The sequence below is a fragment of the Thamnophis sirtalis genome, unplaced genomic scaffold (assembly GCF_051295495.1).
Source record: "Thamnophis sirtalis isolate CommonGarterSnake01/CBP01778 unplaced genomic scaffold, rThaSir2_p1.2 scaffold_14, whole genome shotgun sequence".
Lineage (NCBI taxonomy): Eukaryota > Metazoa > Chordata > Lepidosauria > Squamata > Natricidae > Thamnophis > Thamnophis sirtalis.
Window position 1 is genome coordinate 19716869 of NW_028261394.1, and position 21316 is coordinate 19738184.

The 21316-nt window shown below is 46.3% G+C and overlaps 1 protein-coding gene across 1 annotated transcript in view; it reads right to left on the reverse strand.

Moving 5' to 3' along the window:
- Positions 1-2418: 2418 nt before the first annotated feature.
- RAB26 (RAB26, member RAS oncogene family) overlaps positions 2419-21316 on the reverse strand; it is a 274315-nt gene continuing 255417 nt past the window's right edge. The window contains exons 6-9 of the mRNA XM_087728894.1: positions 6443-6508; positions 6152-6208; positions 5313-5389; positions 2419-3939 (exon numbers count right to left, since the gene is read on the reverse strand). Coding sequence (XP_087585020.1) covers positions 3837-3939; positions 5313-5389; positions 6152-6208; positions 6443-6508 — 303 coding nt within the window. The 3' untranslated portion in view covers positions 2419-3836. The remainder of the gene's footprint in view (positions 3940-5312; positions 5390-6151; positions 6209-6442; positions 6509-21316) is intronic.

Consider the following 21316-nt stretch of genomic DNA (forward strand, 5'->3'; position numbering starts at 1 on the left):
CCATTCCAATATATCTAATCCTTTGCCACTAATGAAAATTTTTAATGTAAAATGAAAAATCGCTGAATTTTGGAAGTTATTTAGTGTCAGTTGTTGCCATTGTATTGTGAAATACCTATTGTACATTTATGAGCCCAATCTGTTGTGGCAGATAAACTGTTAATTTGATTCTTTAAGAATAAAGTTTAACAATTTGGAATGTTTGAACTTCCTAATCACCTTAGACACAATGAGTTTTCAGAGTTGACTGTGTCAAACTCCATTATTCATTTATCTTGGTAAGCTCAAAATTATGTCGCTATAGCAATAGCACTTGACTTAACACTTCATGGTGTTTTTACAGCCCTCCCAAGTGGTTTACAGAGTCAGCCTATTGCCCCCAACAATCTGGCTCCTCATTTTACCCATCTCAGAAAGATGGGAGGCTGAGTCAACCTTGAGCCAGTGCGATTTGAACTGCCAAATTGCAGCTACCAGTCAGCTGAAGTAGCCTGCAGTACTGCACTCTAACCACTGTGCCACCTTGGCTATGCTTGAAGTATGCAAGTGCTTTGAAGGCCAAAGAAAAAAATCATTCTTCCCTTCCAAACGCTTGACAGAAATGCAGAAGGGCCTTAATCTCCCAAGTTGCCAAATTTCAATTGAATAATGGTGAAATAAGGACTGAAAAGTAACTGCATCATCTAGGTGTGCCTTAAGTTCTTTAGTTAAGTAGAGTGTCTATGGAGATTCCCAGTTATCCAGGTGATGGTTGCCCCAAAGGTGATTTTTTAAAAAAGCAAATGGACTTGTGTTTTCCTAAAATAGTGCAAACGGATGTGGAATCTTCTTGGAACTGCTTGGAATGGGTTTCAGCAGCTCCAGCAAGGTTCCTTGCTTTTATTTCCATTATTCACATGACCCTGAGGGCGCAGATTAACCCCCAAGTGGCTTCAACTCTCAGTAAATACTAGGGTAACAACGGGATGACAGCAAGGAATATAAATCCTTCCATTCACCATTCAGTCAGAACTGAAGAAGCTGGGAAGAGAAGTGCAACATGCTCAAGGAAAAACAAAGTCCAGTTGTTCTTTAGAAAAAACACTTGGGATTCTAAGCAGAACCATTACTCCTAAGTGAGGCTCTCCAGCCAGTTAGGGAAAGATTTTAGATTGGTTAGCCCAAAGTGTTTTTCCCCTGTCCCAAGAGAGCACGCTATGGTCTCCCCCCCCCCTTTGTTTTCAGTGTGATGTCCCTGTGGACAGCTCTTTCAGCCAAACTAACCTTTACGCTAAATTCCTAGTAGAAAGGGCCTTTGGGATCTTAGGAAGAATGTAAAGTTATTTTCACTTGTATGGATGTGGTGGTACTGGCAAAGAAAGACACTGACTTTTTAGGAAGGAGGCCTGCTTTTAGACCTTGAGAAGCAAGCATCATTAAAAAATTGTTTATTATGAGAAACCCCAAAAAGCTATAAACAAGAGCCAACAGTTACCTTGGTACATAAATAACACTTTCCAGACACTTGGGAACTGGAGCGGCCTCCAGCTACATGGCACCAAAGCCAGGTCGGAAGCAGGCTGGGTCCCTGCCAAGGCAGCTCATGCGCTTGTCGGATGGGGGTTGCCAAAGCCAAGCCACCAATGCAGGGCCTTGGAAGTTAAGGCTGACCCAACTCCTGCAGTTCTGCATTGCACGCAGTTTCCTCCCGGCTTGTGAATGTACAAGCCACTAAGAACTGCAGACGGGCAACATGCAAGCTGCTTTGATAGGTGTCTTCCTTGAAGAAGGGTGACAATATTCCCAATTTGGGGCTTGTGTAAAGGACTCTTAAAACACATCTGCTGGGCACAAGAAAAACGACATTTAACAAGGAAAGCCCAATAGCAACTTAGCACACGGTTCGCAAAGCACCTAATCCACGTTGCCCAATACCCTGAAATAAACAGGCTGTCCTGCTGCTAAGGTTTGGCTGCTGACTTGACTGGATTGCACAATCGAGCCAGAAGCTGCCATGAAAGAGCTCTACGCTAGTAGGCGCTCCCCAGGCATGTTCGACTTCCACCTTGGCTGCGCTAGTGGGATTGTAGGAGTTGACATTCCTACGCATCTGGAGGGTTGCAGGTTGGAGAAGGCTGGTGCAAACAAGGAGCCCCTTGCTAGCAAGTCACGGCCAAGTAAAAATGCTGAAGCAAAGATGATTCCATGGAAGAGCAGAGCCTGTCCTACAGCTGGACAGGATCCCCTCAGTCAGGGCGGGGAGAGCAAGTGGCCATCCTAATCTCGGGGTTCTATACGCTTCAAGCCTTCTGCTGGAGGAGTTGGTAATAGCACTTAGTCATATATATATAGAGAGAGAGGCTGACTCTGTAAACCACTCAAAGAGTGCTGCAAAGCACTATGAAGCTATATATATATATATAGCTTCATAGTGCTTTGCAGCACTCTTCGAGTGGTTTACAGAGTCAGCCTCTTGCCAAACTCAGAAGGATGGAAGGCTGAGCCAACCTTGAGCCAGTCAGGATCGAATTCCTAGTGGTGGCAGTCAGCCTGTAATACTGCATTCTAACCACTGAACCACCACAGCGAGAGAAGGAGATGGATGATGGAGAGAGAGCAATCGCACTTATATATAACTCCATAGTAATTTACAGCCCTCTCTAAGAAGTTTACAGGGTCAGCCTATCGCCCACCAGCAATCTGGGTCCTCATTTTACAGACTGGAAAGATGGAAGGCTGAGTCAACCTTGAGCTGGCTAGGATCGAACTGCTGGTGGGCAGAGTCATCCTGCAATGCTGCATTGTAACCACTGACCACCACAACTGCCTGCTACATCTCTATCCCACCAGCTGGACCCAAGAATTAAGCCTGCTGGACTACCTTGCTAGCCTTGATCTGGAGAAGCATTTTCCCCACTTGCCACTGGGGGTCTGGGTCCCTCTCCCTTCTTTGGGTGGGTGACCAATGTCCAAGCAGAGGGCCATCAGAGAACCACATTTTTACCCCCAATGGGGATAGAATTCCTGGAAAGAGATCAACCATCCTTGGGATCAACCACTGGAGAAGCATTAAGGAAATGAACGACCCAACTTATCTTGATCATGTAAGTTTGCTCCCTTTGTGCTACTCTTCTACCCCCCCCCCCAAAAAAGGCATACCCCATTGTGCAGGGAAATTGCCAGAGCTGCAGCACAACAACCAAAGCTAGAGCAGAGGGAACATTTTATTCTGCCCTGTGGACAGGATGGCTAGCAAACGACAGCCAAGGAGAATCATTGAGTTTGGGTGCTTTGAAAAAAAAATGTGTTTGAAAAACTGAGCAACAGCGCACACCAAACATTTAAGTTGGATCGTTTAAAAAAATAAATCCCCGTGTTTGGGTACTCGTTGAGGCAGTAATGATGAAAGGAGCTGAAGTCCCACATAAACAGTCGCTATATTAAGTCAATCCACGGCAACTGGACCCTCCCTGGCAAGGACTTAGGGGAGGCTCCCCTGTGGCCCCACTCCCGTTGGGTGGCACTTGTGCAGAACATGAGACTGCACAAACCTCTCCCTTCCCCACCCCCAAATGCCCTGTCTGCATTCAGATTGTCCGTTGCTGCTCCTAACCTCTTGGGAAACCAACTGCCTGCCCCCGGGGAAGGAAAGGAAGCTGCCACCCCCCCTCCATTTATCCTTCCAGAGTTTCAGCTGGACAAAGACAAGAAGACACAAGGAAGAGAGTTGTAGAGCTTGTGCAGCAGGAAGGAGGAGAACAAGAGGGGCAGACATGGTTGCAGCAGGCAGGATGGGCTGCTTGTGGCAAGTCTCCTTGAGGGGGGGTGGGGTCTGGTCAGGACCCCCGAGAGAGAGTCTATGAGCGGCAGCAGCCAGTGCCTTTCACTTCCTTCCGGACGTAGTCGTGCAGTCTGAACCGGGACTCATTGGGCAGCTTCATGGACCGGTGTTTCAGCTCCCTGGCAATTGAACACAAGGCTTGGTCAGCTCTCCCATGCGCAGCCAGGCAGCTCCTCCTCTAACCTAACCCTCCTCCCAGAGGGGAGCAGCAGAAACACACTGTGAGCACATAGCACTTATAAGAAGCATCCTGAATAATGGGGAGCGAACTTTCTATAATCTTCTCCACTGTCCTCAACACTCTCTGTAGGGACTTTCTATCTGAGGTGCTTCTGCCATCAAACCAAACAGGATGCAGTTTGAAGTCTGGCCCAAAGCTACCCAGCCAGCTTTCATGCCTAAAGCAGGACTAGAACTCCTAGTCCCCTCGTTTCTAGCCTGGCGCCTTAACCACTAGGCCAAACTCATCTCATAGGCTGCAGTTACCCTTATCCAGACAGATTTCATGTCTCTTGTCTGCTTTGCTCCACATGTCTCTTCATCTCCCAGAATTTCTGATAGAACCTTTTCCCCCTCCGAAATGGTGGTGCCATGCTTGGCTGCACTCTCAAGAGTGTTTCTGGAATAACTTTATACCATCTAGCATCAACCTTGTTAACTCTCAAAGCTTTTCTATTATGTATTCCAAAATAGACCGTTATCTATGTGTATATATGTATAGACGCATGTATATGCGTCTATATCAGAGGTGGGTTCCTACCAGTTCGCACCTATTCGGTAGAACCGGTTCGTCAAATCTACCGAACCGGTTAGAAGAGGTTCCACCAGTGGACCTGGAAAGCAGGCCACACCTACAGAAGATGTTCCAAAATTTTTTGAAACCAACCACTGCCCCCCCACACACAGACACACTGACACAGAGAGAGAGAGAAAGAAAAAGAAAAGAAGAAAGAAAGAAAGAAAGAAAAAAGAAAGAAAAAAGAAAGAAAAAGAGTGAGAGAGAGATGAAAGAAAAAAAAGAAAAAGGAACACAGAGACAAAAGGAAGGAAAGAGAGAGAGAGAGAGAGAGAGAGAGAGAGAGAGAAAGAAAGAAAGAAAGAAAGAAAGAAAACACATGGCTGGCAAGCCACTCCCACCAGGTCACATGGCCGGCAAGCCACTCCCACAAAGGAGGCCACACCCAGAGAGTAGGTTCCAAAATTTTTTGAAACCCACCACTGGTCTATATGCATATGTCTCTCTCTCTCTCTCTGTCTCTCTCCCTCTCTCTCTCTCCCATCTCTCTTTCTGAATTTCATTTTTTAATGTGTTCCAGTATATTCACAGAAAAAAGTGACAATGAAACTTATCCTATCCTTTCTTATATGTTAAGGGACCCTGCACTCCCTTTCTACTACTTATTCTGCCAAATGTCAGCAAACAATGTTCTTGGGAGCTGTGTGTTGGCGATGGATTTGCACTTGATGGGAAAATGGAAATGAAGGGACTTACTTGGCGATGGCCATGAACGCTAAGTCCACATTCAATCCGCTCTTGGCGCTGGTCTCCATAAACGGCACCCCGTATTCCTGCACCAAAGAAACAAGGCATTGGGGGCTCATTGTTTTCCTTTCCTTCTCAGATTGGGCATGGACAATCCCACACGGATTCTGTGGTTCTGTGTCAGAGTTGCCCTCTGCATGTATGCTATCCTAGAGAGGCTGCCTCAAGAGGTCCCTGGGGTGGAAGTACCTTTGGTACATTACCGCAGTCCAGAGATGCTGCATAAAATTGAATCCTACGATCCTAGGGTTGGGTGGGACCCTGTAGGTCTTCTAGCCCAACCTGCTGCCTTTCGCAGGAGTCCTCCTACCATCGCATGGACAGAGTGATGGACTCTAAGAAGCCGGAAGTTCCACTGAATAGAGCTAATTCTTTCAATGGAAGTCATCCTGTGATTTTTGTCTCTTGGCTGCACGAAAACGGAAAACAGATTGTCATATTTAAGAGAATTGCTTAAACAGGAGCCGGCAGTGTGCGGCAGCAGCCAAAAAGGCAAATACAATCCTTGGTTGTATAAACAAAGACCGAGGCAAGACCGAATGCAGTCTGCCACCCCCTGCAAATGCAGAATGAGCACAATTATCTGCATAATTATCTCCAATTTCTTGTAAAGTTTTGATCTCTTCCAGCTGGGCATAGTGCGTAATTTTGCTTGGCATCTTTCCCTGTAATTTTCTATAACAAGGTGAAGCAGAAGAGATTAGCTATTGTGGAAGCAGATGCAACTTTTTGATGCTCTCCTGGAGCCAAATTGCCCGTAATTTTAATAACGAGGGTGCCCAACGTACCTTTGCTAATTTCTCCCCATCTTCTCTTTTCACCACTCGGTCTTGGGTTGAATCCACCTAAGTGCAACAAGAAAACATCAATGTTTGCAGCAAGAGCAGTGCATTCTGCTCGGATAACACGTCCCATCACCTGGGAGCATGGTTGGACCAAACCAAGGTATGAGGTGGATGCGTGTTTTATTTCTTCCTGTGCAAAGCGTCTCTAGCTTCCTCTGCCCTCTTCCCTTCTTAAACAGCTTCTATGTCCAAAACAGATGCAGTCCAACATCAGGCAGTAAGTCAAACACTCACCTTGTTTCCCAGCAACATAAGGACCACGTCTTGCTTTGCATATTCGTGGATTTCTGTCAGCCAAGCCTAGAAAGAAACAGGATAATCAGAGGTCACAGGAGCAACATTTGGAAGATACCGAGATATTTTCCAAAACTTATTATTTCCAGAGCTATTGTAAAGAATTGCATCTCCTCTTTCCTCAAGAGAGCACAACTATTGAAACAGGCATTATTTCCAAAGGAAACTTTTATTGGGAGAAAGTGATAGCAAGGAAAGCAAGGCAGGATCTGAAGTTCTCACTCAAAAACTGTTATGTTAAACATTGCAGAAAACTATGCCCAGTCTGAGGCGAGCCAATCCACAGGTGCGAAGTTGTGAGAACTTGAGCTGAGAAAGGTGATAAGAAGTTGTTTTCAGGTGCCGTTTTGCCCATTCCCTCATAGCTGAGATCAAGCAGATGGCCCTAGGCAATTCCCCCCACCCGCCCTTTCCCAAGAAGGTACATCAAAGTGACAGGAAGACCTGATACAGGAAAGAAGTTGCAAAGGAGCATCGAAGCCTCACCCCATGGTAGTGGTAGTGTCCCAATAAGGATCTTAGGGACCTGAAAGATATTTCAAGAAATCATACAACAGGAAAAGCTCTCCTGGTGTCTGCAGTCTTCATTTATTAACACAGGTGACTTGCGACAACAATTGAGAGCAGGATTTCAGTCTCTAAGCAATGTCATCCTTGTGAGTCATCATGTGACTGAACCCAATTTCACAGCCATTTTTTACCATAGTCGTTAAGAAAATCACTGCAGTCATTAAGTGAAGACAAAATATCACATGTGACTGGAGGAATGAAACAGTGGTTGTGCTTGTTTCTGTTGTTATTATTATCACAAGCCCCAGCATAAGATTTTTCAGTAGAAAAGTCTTGCTTGCTATTGTGCTATATCACATTTTGTTTCTAGTATGGTTTCGGGCACATGATGGTGCTAAAGAGTCAATAACTGTGGTGGGAAAGAAATAATCAGCATTTGCTTCAAACAGAAGTTCCGATTCCTATCATTAAAAGTGGATTTGTATCTATACAAACTTTCAAAACTTGGGAGAAGTATCATGCACAATAACAAAGTGTATGGGTGGAGTAAACAGATTTGCAGTTCTCCATTTTTAATCTCTCTTTGGGGAAGAAACCTGTGGATAAGCAATGTGTGATTGTTTAGAACCTCTCAGAAGCTAATGTCAAAAATCCTCTAGCACAGCATCATATAATTGGCCATCAAGTCTTGCATTAAAATCTCAAAAAGAGAAGCCCTCATTTCCTCAAGCGGTCTCCTTTTCTGTCAATCAACCCTGTCGTCCTCAAGTTTCATCAAAAAACCCAATCTATGTTTCCTCAATTTAGCAGGATTTGAAAACTCATCGCAAGGAAGAAGCATCATAGAAGCAACTCCCAAACCCCAACCAACCAACCACGTTATAGCACTTAGCAATAGCAATATCCCTTAAACCTATATACTGCTTCACAATAAGCACTCTCTTAAGTCTCTGATGGCGAACCTATGGCATTCTTGACTGAAATGGCCCACGGAGCCATGTCGTCTGGCACGTGCAGCATCGCCCGTTCCTCTTCCGGGTTTCTAGCGTGCATGTGTGCACACAACAATCAGCTGGACTTTCTGCATGCACCAATGCTAGAAACCAGAAGGTTTGAGGTTTGAGGTTTATTCGATTTATATGCCGCCCTTCTCCCAAGGATTCAGGGCGGCGCACAACATTAAAAGAAAAACATGCTACAAAAGTTAAAAAGAAATTAAATAGGATATCCCCAAACCCAATTAAAATTAACAGTGACACATTTTTTAAAAAAGAATTCAAATTAAAATTAACAATAATCAATACTTTGATTTGTTTTGTTCAGGCCAGGCTGGCTTGCTGGAAAAGCCAACTTTTTAGGGTGCGTTGGAAGGACCGGAGGTTGGGGATTATATGAAGCTCCGGGGGCAGCTCATTTCAGAGGGAAGGCGCTCCCACAGAGAAGGCTCTCCCCCTGGGGGTCACCAGTCAACACTGTTTGGCCGACGGCACCCTGAGGAGGCCAACCCTGTGGGATCGCACTGGACGATGGGAGGCTACCGGTGGCAGTAGGTGGTCTCGCAGGTACTCTGGGCCTAAGCCATGGAGCACTTTAAAGGTCATAATTAGTACCTTGAATCGCACCCGGAAGACAACCGGCAACTAGTGCAGGCCGCCTAAAAGGGGTGTAACATGGGAGTACCTGGGTGCCCCCATGACAACCCGCGCAGCTGCATTCTGGACCAGTTGAAGCTTCCGGGTGCTCTTCAAGGGCAGCCCCATGCAGAGAGCGTTACAGTAGTCCAGGCGAGAAAGGACGAGGGCATGGGTGACTGTGCACAGAGCATCCCGATCCAGAAAGGGGAGCAACTGACGTACCAGGCGAACCTGGTAAAAAGCCCCCCTGGTCACGGTCATCAGGTGTTCTTCTAAACTAAGCGGTGTATCTAGGAGGATGCCCAGATTGCGGGCGCTCTCTGAGGGGGCTAAAATTTCTCCCCCTATCATCAAAGATGGAACAAGATGCACAAATCGGGATGACGGAAACCACAGCCACTCCGTCTTGGAGGGATTAAGCTTGAGCCTGTTCCTCCCCATCCAGATCCACACAGCCTCCAGGAATTGGCACATCACGTCGAGGGCATCGTTTGGGTGGTTTGGGGTAGAGATGAAAAGTTGGGTATCATCAGCATATTGATGATACCATACCCCAAAACCACGGATGATCTCACCCAGTGGTTTCATATATATGTTGAACAGGAGGGGTGAGAGAACCGACCCCTGGGGCACCCCACAAGTGACGCGCCTCGGGGTCGATCCCTGCCCTCCAAGAGAAGAGAAGAGCTGGCCTTCCATTTTCTGACGTGAGCATGTGTGCTGGTCAGCTGATCCAAGCATGCACATGTGCGGCAGTAATCAGTAATCTGGCTGGCCCGCATGTGCATGCCGAAAACCAAAAGTTCATTTTCCGGCCGCGCATACCCCTTGGAGCACTCCTGTTTTGGCACTTGGTGTCAAAAAGGTTTGTCATCACTGCTCTAAGTGGTTTAGCATATTTTCCCCAACAATCTGGGTGTTAAGAGTCGGATTAATGTCAGGATTCCAAGTAACAGTCCCAACGAAATCAAAACTCTGAGGCCTGGAGTTTCCTCAAAGTCAGGTATTTACAAAGTAAGTATTTATTAGGAATGCCATATTGGCACAGCTGGTGAAAACCCGATTCTTAAGGGTCCGAGGTTTTCCCCACCCAAATCAAAACCCAAAGTTCTTGCTTTCTGTTCACACGTCCATCACATGGTCCAATCAGGTCACAGTCCTTTGACCCATGCCTTCCAAACACCTGGTAGGGATGTCCTTGGCTCCCATGGAAAAGAATGTTATTTTGGCTGCAATTCCCCCAGTTATCTCTATCTCCCCCTTTATGTTCCCACAACAGCAACCGGCTTTGCTGTGGCAGCCCTGAAGATTTCCATAATGTTTCCAGGGCTGACACTGGGTCCTTTTACCGACCTCGGAAGGATGGAAGGTTAAGTCAACCTTGAGCTGATCAGAATCGAACTGCTGGCTATGGACAGAGTCAGCCTGCATTCTAACCACTGCGTCACCAGGGTTCTTGGATATGGCTACGTAACATACAAACCAATCCTCCTTGGTCACTTAATGTGGAAGTTCACAGTTCAAAAGACTCCATGAATGATAGCAATACAAATTGTGGTCCGTCAAAGATGGCCAATTCACACATCTCCCTCTCCTCTACTTAATGGTGCAGCCATTCCCCCCCTCCTCCGCAGCTGAGTTGCTACCCATCGAGAAAAATTAGCAAATTACCGATGTGAAAGTTATCACCAGAAAGGACGTCAGAGGATGCCCGATTGTTATCACAATAGAGATGCTGACCTTAATGGTCCTTGACATTCTCCCCCTATGGCAGCTTCTGAGCTTCAACCCTTCAGTTCATCTTCTTCCTGTGCTTCATCGCAAAACACGGTTTCTGAAATCTCAGACTTATGGAGGGAAAAGGGAGTGGAGAAGCCCCAAATCAGAAGCACTTCCAGTCCATCTCGTTCAAGAGAACATTAAAGAGTTCAGCAGAGAAGAACTTAGAAAGCAGGCAAACCGTCCAGAAGAATCCTGGAATGGCCCCTGGGATTCATCCTAAAGGGAAAAGAGGATAGCTTCTCTCGCAGTTCACCCCTTGCCAGAACAACAGTAAATACCACCTCTGATTGGCCCTCCCCCCATCTATTTTCTGCCTCCCAAGTCCCAGCTAATCGGGAGGGAATGGGGATTTTGCAGTATCCTTCCCCTGTCATGCCCACCAAGCCACGCACACCAAGCCACACCCACAGAACCGGTAGTAAAATGTTTCGAATCCCACCACTGTATAAAACTATGCGCGGACTTGGGGGCCATCAGAAACCACAGAATACCGTAAGTGTAGTGTTGGCAGAATAAGATTTATCAAGTCCTCCCAGATTTAGCAGGTGTTTTGAGATGTTCCACCCAACCCTAAAACCGACACTTAGCCTGACCAGCTAGTCTTTCTTTTTTTGGGGGGGGGGTTTCATACCTGGGGGTGTCAAAGTGTGAACGGTCTGAGCTTTTCACTCAGAAGGAGGACAATAATATACCCATCAAAATGCTTTTTCATCCGTGTCTCTGACTCTCTTTGAAAAATGTACAAGTAGAGAGAGCATTCCAGGCCTCGGTGTGTCAGAATTATGTTTTTTTGTGTTCTTCCTGAGTTTTATTGAATTAGAATTGCACATTCTATTGCTATTACTCATCTATGGGAGTGGAATGGTGATGGGATATAAATAAAAACGTAAATCTTTTTCTTCCTTAAAGGAGAGTCCAGTGAGTGAGCACATGGGCACATAGCCAGCACATTTGTTCTCAATGTGTTCCATACAGTTTTAGGAGCAAGTATGCACTTGTCTCAACCTTACAACTGGAAGGTGTGTGGACTTCAATTCCTAGAATTCCCCAGCCAGCTTTGGGAGTTGAAGTCCACACACATTCCAGTTGCAAGGTTGAGAAACACCAAGGCAAAGAAATGATATAAAGACTCCAGCCTGTGCTGTCCATCGACTCTTGGCTGGGGAATTCTGGGAGTTGAAGTGCAGACATGTTAAAATAGCCAAGATTGTGAAACAGTGCCCTGAAACCAAGAGCTTTGAATTTTTATTGCCGCCCCTTTCCTCCTCCGTGCAACCAGGAGCAAAGCAAGGAGACTTAATCCAACAAAAAAGAGCTACTGCCAACTGTTAAGCGGAGCCAGCTTATTTCCTCTGTGCAATAATGACTGTAATTAGGGGGCATTAGTTGCATTTGCAATTTAATTTCTATGTAATATACTACAAGACTGGGAGCAATTAGGGCTCCATTGTTAACTTCCTCCCTCGCATCTTCCCCCAAATACAGAAATGGATTGGAAAGAAAATGAAGGAAAATGATCTCCTGGAGAAGCAGAGGCAGACATTCGGAGTGTCAAAAATGTCAAGATCAAAGCAGGGGCATTGGATGGCCCAGGAGAAGCCATGTTGGCAGCGAGCCTGGCCTCATCATCAATCTTGGCCAGAAGGAAGGCCTGCCAGATGTGGAACTATCCCACCGCGGCCTCTTGAACATCTGCCCCATTCCAGAAAGGAGCTGCCTTTCATTTGCCGTCCTACAGCAAGAACTTTGTTTTATAATGTTAATGTTTTAATCCTGCCATTGTTTTATTCTGCTACTTATGGTATTGTGAGGCAGTTTGGTATAGTGGTTAAGGTGCTAGCCTAGAAACCAGGAGAGTGGGAGTTCTAGTCATGCCTTAGGGACAAAAACTGGCTAGGTGCAAGGGTGGGTTGCGGCCGGCATTGCTGCCAGTTCACTTCATCTGCGCTTTGCGTCGGTGCTGCTTGCTTCGCTTGCCCATGTGTGCACCCACCGCGCATTGCTTGCACATAAACAATTGCCATTAAATTCTTCTGCACATACACAGAACATTATAAAATGACTAAAAAACATGCTGGCAACGGCATAGGTGACTGGGGAACCAGTTCGGGGGCATGGCCAGCCTGCCGTCCCTACTGGTTCGGCAACCCAGTCCCAATTTCCACTACCGGTTTGCTTGAACCGGTGCAAACCGGTAGCAACCCACCTCTGGCTAGGTGACTTTCCAAGCCGAGTGGCTGAGTGCCCACAGCAGACCCACTGCCAGCCGGCTGCTTTGGGTCTGGCCAAGCCTTCCGTGCAGACCACAGCTGTGAAGGGCTTTGCAGGAGTGCTTCATTCCATGAAAGAGCCCTTCTGACCCTGAACCCCTGGGGGCTGAGGCTGCACCCACCCACCTGGCTGCGGCCTGCTGATTTGTGCAGCCGAGGCTCTTGCCCAGATGGTCCCAGAGGATGTGGGTGCAGAGCAGGGGTGGGTTGCTGCTGGCATTACTGCCGGTTCGGAGCGTGAAAAAGTTTTGCGCATTTATTTATTTGCAAATGTGCCTATGTGCACATTTGCAAATAAATAGGTCTGTGCATGAGCAAAATGTTAACAAATGGAAAGAAATTAAATTTACGCAATGAAAATTGTTCTGCGCATGCACAGAACTGAAAATCAAGATGGCGGCACCGTAGGAGAACCAGTTTGGAGGTGTGGCAGGCCTCGGTTGCTGCCGGTTCCAGCGATCCAGGTCAACAAACTACTATCGGTTCAGCCAAACCGGTCCGAACCAGTAGGAACCCACCACTGGTGCAGAGTGAGTCTTGCAAAACGGAGTGTCAGAGTGGCCAGCAACAGCACTGACTTCCATGGTGAGGAGCTCACAGGGGTTGCTGCCACCTGGAGGGGGTGCCCAGCCAAGACATCCACCGCCAGTTTGGCCATGGTGGCCACAGGATGGAGCAGTGGCCATCGGGTGGAACAGTCTCCTGCTCTCCCCACTCTGGCAGAGTGGCCATGGGCAGGCATGGAGCCAAGCACCCTCCCTTTTGGGAGTGGCAGGGTGCTGTTCTGCCCCCTGGAAGGCGCACCTGGCAGTGAGGAGCGGCCCGGTTTCCCCCACACAACAACCACAACATCCCCTGCCTCCCAGGAGAAATCCTTTTGAAAAAGCGCAGTGCCCGAGGCTGCTGCCCGCCCCATCGGTCCCCTCTCTGCATATTGTGTCAGAGGCTCACCTTTCAGCATGCGTATTGGCTGCCAGGTCACACGGCCAATTGTCCCATGTAGTGAATTGACTGGGCGATTTATCCCGCAGCAAAGACGACCCTCCCTCTGTCAAGGATCTAAGAGTCCTCATCTCAAACGATCTAAGCCCCAGAGCTCACTGTAACAGCATTGCCAAAAAGGCATTAAGAATTGTTAACCTAATTTTGCATATAAATCCAATAAATCTATTAAAACCTATTAAACCTATTAATTTTGTGAAACTTTTTCTCCGGTCACAAACTAAGCCGTACAAAACCTTTGCCAGACCAATCCCCGAATACAGCTCGTCTGCCTGGAATCCTCACTGTATATCAGACATTAATGCAATTGAGCAAGTCCAGAGGCATTTCACGAGTAGAGTCCTCCACTCCTCTGCTCCCAATAGAATCCCTTATGCCACCAGGCTCGAAATTTTGGGCTTGGACAACCTGGAACTACACCGCCTGTGGTCTGACTCTAAGTGTAGTACACAAAAATTATGTGCTACAATGTCCTACCTGTCAACGACTACTTGAGCTTTAACCTCAACAATACACGGGCAAACTCAAAGTGAATCTCTTCAAACTCGATTGCAGAAAATATTCAGCAACAGAGTCAATGCCTAGAATGCTCTCCCTGACTGTTGTTACAGCCTCAAACCCCCCCACAGCTTCAACCTCAGACTGTCTACCGTGGGCCTCACCCCATTCCTAAGAGGTCCATAAGGGGGCCTGCATAAGCGTACCAGTGTGCCTTTCATCCTTGTCCTACTGTCCCCATTTATTTGTACTCATTTCCTTTGTTCATGACCATGTTTATACTTATACCTGTTATCTTGTATATGCTTGATCAACTAAATAAAAATAAATAAATAAACAAACAAATAGGCTGGACAAAGCAGGCAGGGCCAGGCTGCTTCAGTCAATTGTCCTAGACCCCCAGACAAGCCGTGTCTGCCAGCATTTCAGATCAGAATTGGGATCTACTTATTGAGTCCTTGAGATTGAGAGAAAATTGCAGCCAAAGAACCACCAGTGACCACTTTGCTCTGTCTGGAGCATCCTGGCAACTGAAGCACAGGCTCGATTTTGCTGTATTTGGTTTGCAAGCAAAATCAAATAGCCAATTTACAATGTCAAGGCATTATTTTCATATTGCCCCCAACCATCTGGGTCCTCATTTTACTGACCTCAGAATGATGGGAGGCTGAGTCAACCTTGAGCAGGTCAGGATCGAACTCCTGGCAGTGGGCAGAATTAGCCTGCAATACTGCATTTTGAGCCCACCAGGACTCACACATAGGCAGACATTATGTAGACACACAGACATATATGTGTGCAAACACACACACACACACACACACACACACACACACACACACACACATTCTACCTCCCTCCTCTCTCCTTCCCCCCATATACAGGTAGTCCTCGACTTATGACCACAATTAAATCCAAAATCTTTGTTGCTCAGTGAGAAATTTGTTAAGTCAGTTTTGCCCCATTTCACGACTTTTCTTGTCACATTTGCTAACCGAATCACTAGTGTTGTTAAGTTAATAACATGGTTGTTAAGTGAATCCATTCCCCCCCCCACTGACTTTGCTTGTCAGAAAGTTTATAAAGATGATCACATGACCCCTGGACAACAGTCACAAATGTGAGCCAGTGGTCAAGTATCATAAATCAGGTGACCCTGGGGATGACGCTGCAATGGTCATCAGTCACTTTTTTCACTGTAACTTTGAACACTTTCTATATCACCATCTTCTTTTAATGACCCCGTAATCCCTTGTGGGTGGAGTCTGGGCAACTGATTGGAGCTAAGTGCTAAGGCCGGGTGCCCTTCCTGTTGCCAATGCGGAGTTTTGTTCAGCAGATACATTCTCATTGTGCCCAGAGAGGGAAATATCTGCCTCTACCTAGGATCGAACTCACAGCCTCCTGATTGTGAGGGGAGAGCTCCACCTCTAGGCCACCTCACCACCCTTTGAATACTTACTATATGTACTGTTGTAAGTTGAGGACTACCTGTACAGGAACACTTCTCAACTAGATTCTTGCCTCCAACGTAAGTGGGCAAAGCTGCCATCCTATTCCCCTGCATGCCCCTCTTGGCACCCCTCTCTCCTGGGGGCCACCTCAGTGGACCTTCAGCTGCTGCCTGATTGGCACATAACCTTTTGAGTTGCAACTCCAATGGCTCTCAATAGACTCACTGAGGCTGGTTCTCCAATGGGCATCCATCCATCTGCCGGCAACCCCCTTGCAAACAAGGCAGCGATATTTATGTGAAGCATTTCAACAAATTGCTTTTGCAATATACACCGGTTCAGATGGGACTCCAGGGAGGCTTATTCCCAGCTTAAAAGAAAAGGGCAAGAGGCAACCCTCCTGCTGGCACCTGGAATTGGGCTCCGGAAAACAAACAAACAGCTTTCGCATTCATCTTCCCCGGCACACATTTTTTCCCATTGATTCAACCATAAATCAACCCAGTATATGGGAGAATAGACATACAATGTGATTTCCTACACTAAAACTTTACCAAAGAGGCTCACTCAAAAGTCTCCAGCTCTGCTTCGTCAGAAGAATAGGTTTCCAACTCAAGCCGGGGCTGCGCAAGAATAAATAAAAATGAGATCCAGACAGCTGTGAGGAAAGAAGAAATATTTATTCCAAAAAGCAAAACAATTTACCTTTAGGGGCAGCTGCAGAGAAATGGGGGTGCAACAGCAGACTGTTATAGAGGAAACTTGTCCAGAGTGTGGAGGTGTCCAAGTGCTGATTCTAGAGTGACACTTGAGGGGCACGTGTGTGTATGTAGGTATGTATTCTTGTGAACATGCAGTTCCTCTGGGAGACCTAATTTAATTACTTCTATTTGTGTTTGCAGACCTTAACCTTTGATATGTGGATTAGGTCTGAGTAACTTATTTGGGAGAAGTTTGAGTAAGAGATTTTTTCCTCCATTTGCTATTTTTACTTGATTAATTTAGTTTCAGCTTGACTGTCAACTATCTAGTGGAGACACTGATTCTCAGACCATGGTAGAGTCTGTTAATGTTTCAAGGGAAGATGGAAACAGTAGAAACAATAAAATATATTTTGATATAAAACTTCTCACAGCTCCTAGCAAAGAAAAAACTGCTGAACTCCCAGAGACAAAGAAAGTAGCTGGCTCCAAACTGCATCACAGGCGAACTAGCCAAGGTTACTATTGTACCCTTAACCCTAGGGGTGGGTTGCTCCTGGCATTATTGCCAGTTTGGTGCACAAAAAATTCTCTGTGTGCATGCGCATTTGCACCTAAAAAGGTGCAAAAAGGTGTTAGAAAGGGGAAAAATACATTTCTGCAATGAAGATTGTTTTGCACACGCACACAACTGAAAATCAAGATGCTGCCGCCGCCAATAGAAGCAATTCTGGGGTGTGGCAGGTCGAGTTACTACCTACTCGGCCGAACCAGTCCAAACCAGTCTGAACCAAACTGGCAGGAACCCATCTCGGCTTAATCCACAATCCGCAGCTGTTGCCCTCAGCTGGCTGCACACAGATCACAAAGGGAGACAAATCCTCTACTAATCGAATGGGCACCAAAGAAGCCCTCCCGGGAAAATTCTCCTTCCAGGAAAACTAAGGTAACAACCACAACCCAGCTTGTGAAGAGCACGAAAACCATTTGTAGAAAGTTAGCAACCCCCACTCCCAGAAGAATGAAATATTTTGAGAAATATTAAAAAGGCAGAATATTACATTTCCCTGGATGAGAAATGTAGAAACATATTTTTTTAGAGGGAGAAAGCAGCCCCCGGCTTCCTTAATAGCCCTCAGCACATGTCAGCACTTAAGAGAAAAAGAGATAGATAGCTTTATTCATAAGCAAATACCCTCAACCGATAACCAACAGGGGAGGGGGCAGCCATTAAGCCCTAATAGGAACTGCTCTTAGCAGTCCAAACTTCAAGCAAACCTGGGAGCTCAGACAACCTATAGAGCCAGCTATGACCCCTACATAAACCCTACATGGCCCCATGGGAGTCTGACAACAGCCCATAGAATACATGTTCTTGCACAGGAACAGGAAGCTCAAGTGCAAAGCCCAAGAGAAGGTATAAAAAAAACCCACTCTCAACTCCATGTGGTCAGCTGTCTAGAATTACCTGTGGGCTTCTGCTTCATCATTAAACCCTCTTTCTAATTAGCTTCCATCTTGTCTCCAGTGCCTTTCTTGGAACTGAACCAGATGGATATTTCTTCCCACACATCCAAGGTGAATGCACCCATTTCAGCAGTGTGGAGGGTTGGGAAGTGTGGGTAGGGTTGCAGTTGGGCAATGGTGGGGTCAAGGGCTGCATCATGTGCAGATATTAGGCTAAAGTCTGTAATTGCTGCTCTTTGTGATTTGCAAAAATACTCCCTTTAAGTTTGCAAGCGCATCCCGGAACAGCTGCAGCAGAACTCAACTTCCTCAAATTTGGCTGAGCCTCCAAGAGTTGGAGTGCCTAAACTCATCAAGCAGCATTGATGAGAGGACTACAAGACCCCCCTCCACTCCCTTGCTTGGGACACCCCCTCTTCCACATCCCAATTTGCTGGTTTAGTTTAGAGATTTTTTTAAAAAAATATTCTGACACCCACACTGGGTAAATATTAAAACATGTAGCACATGACAAGGCTGGGCAATGTCGCAGGAAGTTTTACTTCCCCTCAGGCTATTTGCATTTAGATTGCCCTTTAAAGAATTCTGAATACTTTGCATGCTTGCCAGGCTGGTAGACTATACAGAGCTCATTGCAAACTTCCTGCTTTAGCTGATTAAAAAAAATATTATGAGGAACTATATAGAGATATCAAAGCGGTTACTGGGCATTTTGAATGGAAACACCCAACAACCTTTTCTCCAGCCCAGTAAGGTTGGGGCAAATGTATCTCCATACACTTCCCTTGCTGCTTGCCAGGCCCCCAGCCCCTTCCTTGTCCTTTAAAAGATTGTAGGAAGTTAGCACCCCCGCCCCTCCTAGAAAAATGAAATATCCTAGGAAATATTGAAAAGGCAGAATATTATTTCTCTGGATAAGAAATGGAGAAACATGTTTTTAGGTAGGAAACAGACTCACTCTTAATAGCCCCCACCTTTGTCAATGGGCCATCAAATGAATTGAGCCACTCTATTCTACATAACAAAGATCTCTCCCTTCAGCTCCATGGTGATGGGATTAAGACATGATGGCATTAGCCCTTTACCCATCTCACCGCAGGGCACCTGGGAAGAAGCAATGCTCAATCAAACTTGGACTCAAAACACAGCCTAGAGAGTTGCCCCTGCATGGCCCCCATGGGAGCCTGGCAACCAATCAGAAGACAAGATCAAGATCAAAGCCAAGAGAGGGCATAAAACCAGGGTCTTTCAGCATCTTGGTCTCTTTTCTTCTTCACTCAACATCTGGAAGCATGGGATCTCCTTTTCTGTTCAGGAACTCAAGCCATGTGATCCTGTCCACAATTGAACATCCTTCCAAGCAGCCTTCATGTTTCCAGTGTCTTTTCCCCCACTTGGAACTGAATTCAGAAGAACATTTCTTCCAACAAGATCCTTTTCATCAAGAAAGAGACAGCTGACTTGCTGCACAGTGAAACTAATGTACTTACTTGTCATCCAAGAAGCTTCCTCAGTTCTAAGTTCTTCCCTTCAGTTCTTCAGTCAGAACTAAAGAAGCTTCTTGGATGAGAAGCGAAAGGTCTTCAAGGAAAAACCAAATCCAGTTGCCTTTTGAAAAAGCACCTCTGGGACATCCATGACCTGGATGACTGAGGATCTCCATAGACCAAGGGTGTCCAAACTTGGGAACTTTAAGACTTGTGGACTTCAATTCCCAGAATTCCCCAGCTAGCTTGGACACCCCTGCCACAGAGAATATATTTTATGATACAGGGAGGGGGAAAATAAAACCTGTTTTCAGTGGAAAGAAATTATAGGCTTTTTTTTAAAAAATCCTTTTACCCAAACATTTATCTCAAAAATAGATTTCTTTTTACTGCATTATATCTAACTCCACTGCTTCAAAAAAGGAGGGAGCAGCCATCCCATGCAGCTCCAGGTCCTTTTCCATGGAAGAGGTAAGACAAAATCTTTGTCTAGAAGAGCAAAGGGCCTGGAGTAACGTTCCAGCTATCTGTGGACTACAGAAGTATGAAACGGCCCCTTGGCAGGAAAAAGAACATGGGGGAAAGAATTGCGAATAATTACAGTTACGGAGACTGGTGCAAAAAAATGAAAAATTATTCTCAATTCAAAAGCTCATCAAATAGTTACCATCTGGGAGCAGTTATAACAGGGTTTTTTTTTTAAAGCATTGTATTTGGCGGAAAAAAAGGCCAGGAAATCAACTTAAATGACCCTAATGCTCTCTTATTAAGGGAACAGAAGGACATTTATTTAACGGAAATATACTGAAAGAATTAAAGAAGGAGATTTAATTAGTACTCAGATGGAAAGAAAACTGTTTTTATGTTTGTGCTTTTGTTTGTTGTTCAGCCTTAAAGATTTTTTTAAAAATCCTCTTCTGGGTAAATGAGCCTATTTGAATTTTGAAGGAACCAGGGTTTCCTCCAATAGGGAAACAAGGCTTGTCCAAATCCCACTCCCAGACCAGGGTGGCCTGATCAGCCATAAAACAAAATGTTTTTCAATCAGTCGGCTTAAAAAGCAAGTCATTTATGCAGTTCTCTAAGCCAGAAGGGAAGGCAGGATTTGGATTTGGATTTTATTAGTATTTATAGGCCGCCCTTTTCCCTGAGGGGACTCAGGGCGGCTTACATAAAATAAGGAAGGGAGGGTACAGACAATAGACACAAACAATACATAGAAGTAAAATAGTAAGCAACATTCATTCATCATTCGGGTGGGGACAAATTATCTTTATCCCCAGGCCTGACGGGCTAGCCAGGTCTTAAGGGCTGTGCGGAAGGTCTGGACGGTGGTGAGAGTACGAATCTCCACGGGGAGATCGTTCCAAAGGGTCGGAGCTACTACTAAAAAGGCTCTCCTCCGTGTAGTTGCCAGTCGGCACTGACTGGCAGATGGAACTCGGAGGAGGCCTAATCTATGCGATCTAATTGGTCGCAGGGAGGTAATTGGCAGGAGGCGGTCTCTCAAGTACGCAGATCCACTACCATGGAGGGCTTTATGAGTGACAAGTAGCACCTTGAAGCGCACCCGGAGAGCAACAGGTAGCCAGCGCAGCTCGCGGAGGATAGGTGTTATATGGGCGAACCGAGGTGCACCCACAATCACTCGCGCGGCCGCGTTCTGGACTAGCTGAAGTCGCCGGATGCTCTTCAAGGGCAGCCCCATGTAGAGCACATTGCAGTATTCCAGCCTAGAGGTCACAAGGGCCCGAGTGACTGTTGTGAGGGCCTCCCGGTTCAGGTAGGGTCGCAACTGGCGCACCAGGCGGACCTGGGCAAATGCCCCCCTGGTCACAGCCGTCAACTGGTGGTCGAAAGTCAGCTGTGGATCCAGGAGGACTCCCAAGTTGCGAACCCTCTCTGAGGGGTATAAAATTTGACCCCCCAGCCTGAGCGATGGAACACTGATCGAATTATTGGGAGGAAAACACAACAGCCACTCGGTCTTCTCCGGGTTGAGTACAAGC